At 33.7% G+C, this 11,695-nt stretch overlaps 1 protein-coding gene across 1 annotated transcript; it reads left to right on the forward strand.

Moving 5' to 3' along the window:
- Positions 1-6,721: 6,721 nt before the first annotated feature.
- LOC7485497 (receptor-like kinase TMK4) lies at positions 6,722-10,427 on the forward strand. Its single transcript, XM_002308070.4, has 2 exons — positions 6,722-9,133; positions 9,565-10,427. Exons 1-2 carry the CDS (start codon positions 6,844-6,846, stop codon positions 10,068-10,070), a joined length of 2,796 nt encoding a protein of 931 aa, XP_002308106.2. The 5' UTR covers positions 6,722-6,843; the 3' UTR covers positions 10,071-10,427.
- The last annotated feature ends 1,268 nt before the right edge of the window (positions 10,428-11,695 follow it).

Consider the following 11,695-nt stretch of genomic DNA (forward strand, 5'->3'; position numbering starts at 1 on the left):
TTTTTGAAAGAAGCCACCTTGTTTCTCCACCTTTTTCACACTGATTTTCTTTCTTTCAATCTTGTTTTTTTTTTTAATAAATTAGAAGCAATTGACCTCGATATAGCATAGCATAGTTAATTTTTTTTTAATATTATAATAATAACAAATAGGAAGTCTCACTTTCATGGGATAACTCACCATCTCAGTGATGGGTTTGTTTTCCTAGCGTAGTGCAGGGATGCTCAATTTTTTGTTTAATGGATTTGAAATCAAGTTTTTGTACCCTGCAGGCCAGCCTATCCACTAATGAATACGATTCAAGCGTGTAGTCTAGGCCCATTGTAGGAGCTCCTTCTTGGGCCACTAGCCCAAAAAGCAAACCAAACTTTCTATACTTCCAAAGCCTAAATCATGCATGGGCAACAATGACTTTTAAGCTTAGTCATGAAGTGGATTCCAATCTCGTTTCTGTTTGACAATTGGGGTTTTTGGGCCTGGTATCATTAGATGGGCCTCGTTTCTTAGGCAAATTTGTTTGTCCCCATTTGGTGAAGGCAGGTGGTGCTGGTATATTAAAAAAAAAAGTTAAAAGAGAGATATTTAATGTGCATACCTTTATATTTTATTGACCCGAAATTTTTTTTTTTCTTGAATTGATTTTTTTTCAATTTTATTTTTTAATTTTGAATTAGTTAGTAATTAAGTTTTATAATTTTTTTTTTATGTGTGGTGATCCCGGTCTCATAACCTGAGTTGTAGGGATAAAATTTTAACCTGGATTGAAATCAGTCTTTTTTTTAATCTTTTTTTATACTGATATTTTTTTTAATTTCATTCTTCAACAGTGAGTTTATTGAAGATGGAGCTTCTTAATTTTATTCTTCAATATTAGATTGTTGATAATTGAGTTTTATAATTTTATCATTTTGGTCTCATTTTATCCTTTTTCTTCTTTTTTTTTTTAATTATTTTTTAATTATTTTTTTTTATTTCAGCTTTTAACATTAGTTTTATTAAAGATTCAGCTTCTTTTCTTTCTCGATTTTGTTTTTATGAGGATGGCCTGACATTACTACCCAGTTCACGAGTTTGTCGTGCAAACTCGGATTAATGAATTTGAGTTTTTATTTTATTTTTTTTATTTTTTTATTTAATCATTTAATATTAAATTATTTTAGAATTTAGCATCATAATGTTTTTTTCCTTTTGGCAAGCATTTTTTTTTTCTACTGATTATTGTTATCACCTTTTCTGTCTACATTAAATACATTTTATTGTTGTTGCTTTTGGTTATGATATAGTTTAATTAAATTATCTTATTAGATTCAGTAATGTCTATAACTCAGGCTCAATGATTTTTGTTTTTGCTTTAAAACACATTAGTTATGCTTGAATATTATATTTTTTAGTTTATAGAAAAAACCAACTCGGCTTGCATTCACCAGTCTAGTTATTGTATTGCAAGTACACCAGTCTTTAACCCATATGAATTTTAATTATTTTCATTTGAGTATATCAATTTTTTTTTCAAAACTATCAGTCAAGTATTTTGGCTTTTTTATGTAATAATGTATTGCCCCATATTACTAAATTACGATTTTGCTGTTTTTATTCTCGAAGAGAATCTTCTCTGCTAAATTATTTTTCGCTTTTTCTACTTTTTAGATATAAAAACAATTTTTTTTTGGATATTTGCTATATAAAAAGTAGAAAAGGGAAAACAAAGTTGGGAGGGAAAGTTTCTATTATTAAAAATGAAAGGAGAAAATCATAATTTAATTTGTAGTCTGGGGAGAAAGATATGACAGAAGTTGGGATAAAAACACTTGATTGATAGTTTTGAAAAAGTGAAAAGAATTAAAATCCATGATGAATAAAAGAGTTGACGTGCCTGTAATGCAATTATACCACAGATTATTTATTTATCAAGACTTCAATGGGGGTTGGGTAGGAGAGTGAAAATGTGAAACAGAAATGGCCTTATATACATAATACATAGCTGCAGCAATTGTCCTCTTTTTTGTTTCCAAGGAAACCAACATGGGCAGATTCGAAGCTAATAAAAAGCAAAATAAAATTATTTTTTTAACCAAGTGATGGTGGCTGAGTGCATATATAAAAAGAGAGATTTCTTTAATGAAGAAGATCAGGTTGATGCTGAGAGGAGATGAAAAATTCTAAGTCCTTGATAGACTTAATGATAATACTTATAAAGTAGATCTATTAGATGAGTATAGTATTAGTGTTGCTTCTAATGTTTTTTATCTTTCTTTGTTTGATGTGGGTGATGGTTCAAGGTCAAATTTTTTTGGGAGAGAGAGGATGATGCGATCCAAACGTATATCAAAAGATCAATTAAAAGTTCCAGTTAGGCCAATTATAAGATCAAAGAAAAAGAAGCTTAAAGATGCATTCAATAGATTTATTCGGAGTATTTGAGCTAATATGAATTTTAAGAAGACTACAATTTCAACAAGTGATGATCAAACCTTAGTGAATCTAATATATGTGTAAAGAGGCCTGATCTATCTACAACATGAGCCTAATTATTTTATAATGGTGGGCTAATTGATTTTGACACCAGAAGCGGTTTGGAGCTAATTTTTTCTAATGTGCAATCTTAATTTAGCAAGCATAATTTTTATCCGACCATTGAATCGGGATGATATGTTACCAAAATTTCTCAAAGGTCTTGTTCCATATTGGATTAAAATTTCAAGGCAATCGGACATCGAAAAGGCTTTATGATAAGATCTAGAAGTTACTATGTAAGAATTGTATTAGTTTCTTATTGATTTAAACTTCTTTTTTCTATTTTATTTAAACTCTTTTATTATTTCTCCAACATTATTTAGAATATTTTTTTACCTATTATAAATAGGGTTATTTATTAGCTTGTGTTTTGGTTTTGTTTTAGGACAAACTTTGATTTCAACAATTATTATATTGTGTGAGAGGTTTTGTTCATACCTTTTGGTTCTTCATTGAAGTACTTTGATTTATTGAAGAATTAACCAAGCATTGTCGTGTCTTTTATAATTCTTGCTCATGTTTTTTTTGTAGGTGTTAGGTGGGGGTTTGATTGTTTATAGTCTTGATGTCTTGATATAAGTTATCGTTATGTTAAGCTCAATCATAAATTTGAATTTAGCTATTTTAAAAATGATCGATTTAACTATGATTTCTGATATTAAAGAGATTGACATCAATGTTACTCAACTCGTGAGTCGTAGATATCACATGCATGCAACTCGTCAAAATATTTTTTTCATGCATTGTTATTTTTCTAATTTTTTTCTGTGCTAAACTAAAAAAAAAAGAGAAAACTTGCTGAGTCCATATATTTAAAGATCAATGTCAGAGTGGAGACTTTTGTTGGCTGTTAACAACTGCTCCTTGCTTATTGAGACTTTAATAGGCGATTATACTGTTTTGTTCAGTAACTTAATGTTTATGCAATGGATGATGTTATCTGTGTCTCATTGCTTGGTGTGCTCGGATGCCAACTATTGTCTAGGGTTTTACTTTCATTCATAATTTTAAGCATCAGTAGCTGAAGCATTGTCTGAGTTGTTAAAACTGAGAAGTTCTTGTTACATTCAAAGAAAGCACGGTTGCATTTCCTTTCAAGGCAATTAATTACTTCTCTCCGTTGCTTAGAAATCCCATGATAAAATCTTATTTTCCTTCCTATCATATCATATCAACCTCTCTTTTTTTCCAGGTTTTTGTGTTTGTCTGTCTTGATGGGTGCCTTGGTCTGGTCGGGTAATGGATATCTGATATCCGACTAGATCAAGTTTGGATATCTAAATCCATTCCAGTCGGATTTTGTGTCGGTTATGGATAATAGTTTGGAGATCAAGTTTAAGCATAGACAGCGACCTTAAGGTCAACATCCAAGAAATGCAGCAGATCGACTTGAAGATGTGCCTTTACGATTGTTTAAAAAGAAACTTAATATCGGTTAATATGTAAGCTATTCTGAGATTATCCTGATCATCAAATAAAAGATTAAAAAAGAAAAGAAAATAAAATTTGGACAACTTTCTGTAAGGAAATTAGGCTCCCATGAAGGCCAAAGAGTACAGCTAAGAATGGCAGTGCAGGGCCAGTTAAGGGTTGTTTGGTTGTGGTATTAGATGCCCTCTAGCTAGGAGGCTTCGTGGTCTGGGCCCCATCAGGTAGATCTCTGCTAAGAGGCTTTCTGCTCTTAAAGTTTTGTAACCTTATCTTCCTTTTCACGCTAATTTATCCAATATCCAAACGATTAGAAAGACTTTCCTTTTAAGAAAAAACATGCTGAATTTATTCTTCGTCTTCTTCTTATGACTGTAGAGATCATTGACAAAATTGTTCATGTAAAGAAAGATATATATAAATTTATAAATCCTGGTGTAATATTAGAGGTGAGCAAAAAAACCGATTAAATCGAGAAAACCGAAAAAAAAATAACCGAAAAAACTGAACCGTGAAAAAAAACCAATTAAAATTTTGAAAAAACCAACCGGTTTGGTTCGTTTTCGATTTTATAAGCCTAAAACTGAAAAAACCGAACCAAACCTAAACTGAAAAAACCGAGCCAAACTAATTTGAACCGGTTTTTGTCCTAAAAAACCGAACCAAACCGAAACCGGTCGGTTTGAACCGGTTTCGGTTTTTTTTTTAAAAAAATTTCAGTTTGTTTATTTTTTTAATAAAAATCAAACCGAATAAAAAAATGATAACTTCTATATCATATTTATCAATATAATTATGTTGTTATATTTGATCCATTCTATTGTATCATAAATTGTATCATTAAGCATTATCAAAATAGATCACTACAATTATGAAATCAAATCACACGATTTGCAAGAAATCGTGTATTTGAATATATATATATATATATATATATATATATATATATATAAACAAGAGCAGTCATCTTCTCTCATTTTACAAAAAAATTGTACACACATTCACGTCAATGAGCTTTAAGTTGCAAGACTTTCAAGCTGGCATCCAATTACGTGTTCTCGTTGACAAGTTAACTAAAATTCAGACTTCATGAGTGACCAGTTTTTTTTTTAATCAATTGTTCTCAAAACTCCACTTAATTATCCCGTTTCCTAATCATTAGTACTTAACAAAATAATTCCCCTTCAATTATTATGTCTCTTAATCTTCACATAATTGTGATCAAATTGTAAAAATGAATGCTGTGAGTGCAATAGGTCGGCTAGTTTGCTACTTGCATTTATTGTTGATGATGATGAAATTTGATTTTATTACATGGACTTGGATGCCAAGTCGAGAACATTAATAAAATTATTAATCTTTTTATTATAATAATATGATTTATTTATTTTTGACGAAATGATTGAAGAATTATGCTCAATACCTGCAGAAGGTCCCTTTCTTCAAGTTTGAGGACTTTCCGATGATTAAATCAGTATCATATAAGAGAAAAAATAGTTCTCTATTAGAAGAAAACTCTAAAAACATATGCATGTCTTTTTAGTAGAGAAAAATTAAACCTGATCAATAGAGGTTGTATTGGTTTCTTTTATAGCTCCTGAGATCCTCTCCTTATGGAAGGCGAAGGAAAAAAAGATTTATATATTTGTCAAATATTTTTATTTTGTTAGAATAAAATATCTTTCACTCCTCAATATAAAAATATTCCTGACTCATTTGGGTAAAATATCTTTGATCGTGTTCACAAAAGTTTGGACCGAGCGTTTGATTGATTTTGGAAATGGTGGATATGGCGAACCGCGGTTTGCCATACCCATGTATATCTGAGCTCAACACTTTACTAAGCTCGGAGATGGTGGGTCTGGTGGTTCACCAAACCTACATATGTTTAGAATCAGCGTTTAGCTGAGCTTAGAGTTGGTGGGTCTGACAGTTCACTAGGTCTATATATATTTTGGCTCGAGCGCTTAGCTAAGCCAAAAAATAATGGGTTATCACCCTAAACTATATTCATTTGTTCAGAAGAGAGGACTTAGGAAAAAAATGTTAATCCATCAATTATTATTATTATTATTATTATTCAGTAATAAATAATCAAAATAAATAATACTGTTATTGATAATTACATGCATGAATTTATACTAGTTTCATTTCGAGTCATTGTATATTTATATTTAAATATAATTAGCTTTATTTATATAAATATTCTCAATTTTGGTTTCGATTCGTGAAGTCTCTTTGGAGATATTTAGGCTTGAAAACATAGTATTCACCCTTAAATATGTGCTAAGTTTATTTATATATCGATTTTTTAATTACAAAAAATATATAGTTTAACCCTCAAAAAGTTGAATAAATTATTTCCCATGTTATTACCATCTTAATTTCAAATCAAAAGCAATTTTTTTTTAATGAATATATCAATCTAAATATAAATAACACATGCAATACCCGATAGAAAAACAAAACTCAATAAATAAAAATTGGCACGAAAATAGTCAGACGGGTGTGGTTGTAGTAAGAAAAAAACCTTTTTACCAATTTTACAAATCACTATTCATTGTCTTTTTGCCATGCGAGTGGAAAAGAGAGAGGGAAAACCTTTGCCAACCAGCCCTTAGCTAGCTAATCCACCGCCCACAGCTAAAACGGAGAAAGAAAGATAATATATTATATTATATTATACTTAATTCATTACAGTGTGGGGTTTAATTAATTATATTTTAATCACTACTTAAACTTCTTATAATCAAGAAATTCAGGAATCTAAATCCCTCACTGATAGAAAAGGCATGAAACCGTGTTAAACACAACACCAAATATAACAAGAAAACATTAAAACACACTAAAAGAAGAAGAAAAGGAACAAACCAAACCCTCTCTCTCCCTTTCACACACACAATGGCTGACCCTCTTCTCTCTTTCTTCCTCCTCCTCCTCTCTCTCCTCCTCTCCACCACCACAACAACCACCGCAGATGATGCAGCCACCTTTCTAAAACTTGCCTCTGCCTTAACCCCAACACCAAAAGGCTGGTCAACAACAAACTCTAATGATTACTGCAACTGGAATGGTGTTAAATGTGACAGCTCCAACAATGTCATCTCCATTAACTTAGCTACTCAAAGTCTTTCTGGGATTCTCCCATCTGAGCTTTCAACACTTTCTCAACTCCAAAGTTTGTCTCTTCAAGAAAACAAGCTCTCTGGTGCTTTACCTTCTCTTGCAAATTTAGCATCTTTGAGAGAGATTTATATTGGTACTAATAATTTTACTAGTATCCCTCAAGATTGCTTTAAAGGGTTAACTAGTTTGCAAACTATGAGTATGAATGAGAATATTAATTTAGAATCCTGGGTTATTTCTACTGATCTAACGGAGTCGCCTAGTTTAACTACTTTTGAGGCTAGCAATGCTAAAATCTTTGGTACTATACCTGATATGTTTGCTTCTTTTCCAAGCTTGCAAAATCTTAGATTGTCTTACAATAACTTAACTGGAGGTTTGCCTCCATCTTTTGCAAATTCTGAGATCCAGAATTTGTGGCTTAATAATCAGGAAATGGGGTTGTCTGGTAATATTGAGGTGTTGTCTTCAATGGAGCAGTTGAGTCAAGTTTGGCTTCAGAAGAATCAGTTTACTGGGCCAGTTCCAGATTTGTCAAAGAGCAAGAATTTGTTTGATTTGCAGTTGAGGGATAATCAGTTTACTGGGATCTTGCCGGTTTCTTTGCATTCCCTTCCTGGTTTGTTGAATATTTCTTTGTCTAATAATAAGTTACAAGGTCCGGTGCCTCAGTTTGGAAAAGATGTTATAGTTGATAATAGTGGTCTTAATAATTTTTGTGTGGATACTGCTGGTGTTGCTTGTGATCCACAAGTGACCACATTGCTAGAGATTGCTGGTGGTTTTGGCTATCCTGTGACGTTGTCTGATTCTTGGAAAGGGAATGATGCCTGCAGTGGTTGGCCTTTTGTTTTCTGTGATTCATCCAAAAAGACTGTCACTACAGTGAGTTTGGGGAAGCAGCATTTTGGAGGGATAATCTCTCCTGCATTTGCTAATCTCACTGCTTTGACAACTTTGAAATTGAATGATAACAATTTATCAGGTCCAATTCCTGATAGCTTGGCAAAGTTGTCCCAGCTTTCACTTCTTGATGTATCTAACAACAATCTTACTGGGAAGATCCCGAGTTTTGCTACTTCAGTGAAGCTAACCACTACACCAGGTAATCCTTTTCTTGGGAGTGGTGGGGTTCCTGGAAGTGGAGGGGCACCATCACCTGGTTCAGATTCAAATACAACTGCACCTGGAGATGGTCCCAATGGAAAAGGAATTGGTGGTAAGAAGGTGAGTCCAGGTCTGATTGCTGGAATTGTTGTTGGTTTAGTGATTGTTGGTGTTATTGGCGTGTTCCTGTTGTTTAAGATTAATATCAAGAAAAAGAGAGGGAAGTCTGGGAGAGTGAATGATCAAGAGAATGGGGATGGAATCAGTGCATTGGTTACGAATGGTTCGTCGGGTTGCACGAAGGGTTATGGGGTTCTCAGTGAAATACAAAGTCAAAGTAGTGGCAACCACAGTGGCCGCAACATTTTTGAGGGTGGGAATAATGTAATTTCAATTGAGGTACTTAGACAAGTAACTGATAATTTCAGTGAGAATAACATTCTGGGCAAGGGAGGTTTTGGTGTGGTTTATAAGGGCGAATTGCATGATGGGACTAAGATTGCTGTGAAGAGGATGGAAGCTGGGGCAATGGGGACAAAAGGAATGAATGAGTTCCAGGCAGAGATTGCAGTGCTTACTAAAGTGAGGCACAGGCACTTAGTTGCTCTTTTGGGGTACTGCATAAATGGAAATGAGAGGCTCTTGGTGTACGAGTACATGCCACAGGGGAATCTGGCTCAACATTTGTTTGAATGGCAAGAACTTGGTTACCCTCCTCTTACTTGGAAACAGAGGGTTACCATTGCACTGGATGTTGCTCGAGGAGTAGAATACCTGCACAGCTTAGCACAGCAGAGTTTCATCCATAGAGATTTGAAGCCTTCAAACATACTTCTTGGAGATGACATGAGAGCTAAGGTTGCTGATTTTGGTTTGGTTAAAAATGCACCTGATGGGAATTATTCTATGGAGACAAGATTGGCAGGAACCTTTGGCTATCTTGCACCTGAATATGCTGGTAAGTAGAGGCTTAAATGTCCATTTTCAGTCATCTTCATTCAATTGATAGCAAGTAACCTGAGCTTCTAATATAGTATCAATTCATATTTTGTCATCTTTCCATGCATGCAACCTTGAAGTAGTAAAATTTTCCAACCTTTCCCCGTTTGTGTTAGAAATTATAGGAAAAGCCTAAAGCCTCCTCCATACTTGCACAATTTTTTTCAATGAACTTGGTACTTTTCTAGGCATATTGAAGTTTCAGAAAATGTGGCCCTTGATCGTGAGACATGGTCTTCATTATCTTTCAGTCATTTCTTGTTTATAAGATTTTTAGATGTTAGTATATTTAGTTTTCATATTCATCTGCTTGATCTTGAACATATTGATTTGTTGATGACTTTACGTATTCTCTTCAAATATGAACTGAACGTGCTATGTTCTGCACAGCTACTGGACGAGTTACAACAAAAGTGGATGTATATGCTTTTGGAGTGATTTTGATGGAAATTATGACAGGAAGAAAAGCTTTAGATGATACAGTGCCAGATGAAAGGGCTCATTTGGTCACATGGTTCCGCCGAGTCCTAGTCAACAAGGACAGTCTCCCAAAGGCAATTGATCAAACTCTGAATCCTGATGAGGAGACCCTAGTGAGTATTTTCAAAGTTGCTGAGTTAGCAGGGCATTGCACAGCTCGCGAGCCATACCAAAGACCAGATATGGGCCATGCCGTCAACGTCTTAGGACCTCTCGTAGAACAATGGAAACCTACCAACCACGAAGAGGAAAGCACTTCTGGCATTGATCTCCACATGAGCCTTCCTCAGTTTCTCCAAAGATGGCAAGCTGATGAAGGTACTTCGACAATGTTTAATGATAGGTCTCACTCCCAAATCCAATCAAGTATTTCGGGAGGATTTACGGACACATTTACTTCAAATGATTGTCGGTGACTGGAAAGAATCTGTATATTTTTTTTTAAAGAGGACACAGGGATCGTGAGTTAAAGATTAATGGGGAAAGAGATAGGCTGCCATGCTGTTCAACCCCACGAGTTGCGTGTAAACGTTCTGATGATCAATATCTAAAACGTACCACTGTTTTACTACATTGATTGATTCATTTTTTTTTATTTTATTTTTCCAATGATCTTATTTATTATAGAGCGAAACTAATAGTCTTATGTTATTTTTTATAATTCCTTGTAGCTAACCAATTGATTTGGTTATCCAGATAATGAGGGATGTTGTAATATATTTCTTCACACGGTTCATCATCTGACTAAATTACATCTTGTCGGTTCTTGATTACCTGGTCCCCTTTTCTTTCATCATTTTCCTTGGAATTTCCTCTCATCTACAATATCATGTTTGATTTTTTTGAATAATTCTGAATACCATGTGATGTGTTACGAAGTCCCACAATATTCTAAGTAATCATAACAAGATTTATGTATTGGATAATTGATTAATTTTTTAGTTCTAATAATTTAATTTATTTTCTCTAGCCAAAGAAGTTAGTAGTTGGTGCTTGGTGTTTGGTAAATCAAAATAGTTAGTAACTGATATTTGTAAAAGATTTCATTTGATAAATGTAAGGACTCTCGGATGCTTAAGTATTTTTGTAGAGAGATAAAGTATAATAATATTTTAAAGAGATATGTTTTGAAAATATATATGCTAAAAATATAAAGAACGAAGAGATTGTTAACTTGAAGTTTGAATGATTCATGTGGTATTTATAGCTCATTGTCTTGTTTTTTTGCGGAGAAGAGAGACTGAAGAGTCATTTCAGTCTTGTGATATTTTAAGTTATATTCTACTCCAAATAATATGTATTGGATCAATATAAAATATTGAAGGAATCGTATAGGGTCCTAGAAATATTTTCAAGGAGTGTTAGGCTCGGGCGAGTTACCTAAGCTTATTAGGGGCAAAACATAGGCTTAGACATGCTACCTGGACCCAAGCATATTGGGCTCGGGCGTGACAGTCCAAGCCCATGAGGGTGCTGGGCAGCATGCCTAGCATGAGCTCGGGCTATCATGCCCGGGTCTGTCCCTCTTGGTAGTATGTTGGACTCGAGCATGGTAGCTCAAACCCATGTGGGTGTTTTAGCCCGTTAAATTTAAGTTTATTAGTAACCTCGAAGTCTTTGGATATTGATACACAAAGACTTGTAAAAATACTTGGTCATCATGACGAATTCATCAAATTTTCTTTGTATGAGAAGAGGGATGAAATTATTTATCGGAGAGCTCATGTGTAGGGGTGTGCACTATGCTTGAAGAAATTTAAGTATGCAGAGGGGAACTATACTTCGAAAAATTTCTAAGAAGATGTGGTAAGATATAAAGGACTCCATACTTAGAAATTTTTTCTAAGAGGTTAAGGGAAACCTACGAAGAAGAGACCTATATTTAGAAGAATTTCTAAGTGGCTGGGAAACCTAATGAGTCAGAAAAAAGCCACCACTTTCGCTACCATATTTGTGATCAAATTTACTCTCATTTGTAAAATTATTGTATCACCAACACCATATTTGCGATACAACTACAAAGAATGCAAACTCATCTTAA

Source organism: Populus trichocarpa, chromosome 6, assembly GCF_000002775.5.
Source record: "Populus trichocarpa isolate Nisqually-1 chromosome 6, P.trichocarpa_v4.1, whole genome shotgun sequence".
Lineage (NCBI taxonomy): Eukaryota > Viridiplantae > Streptophyta > Magnoliopsida > Malpighiales > Salicaceae > Populus > Populus trichocarpa.

Excerpts from the sequence above, each read along its gene's own strand:
- LOC7485497 (XM_002308070.4), top strand. The coding sequence starts at position 6,844 with ATGGCTGACCCTCTTCTCTCTTTCTTCCTCCTCCTCCTCTCTCTCCTC. Across the intron at positions 9,134-9,564 it reads TCTTGCACCTGAATATGCTG|CTACTGGACGAGTTACAACA; the intron begins GTAAGTAGAGGC and ends TGTTCTGCACAG.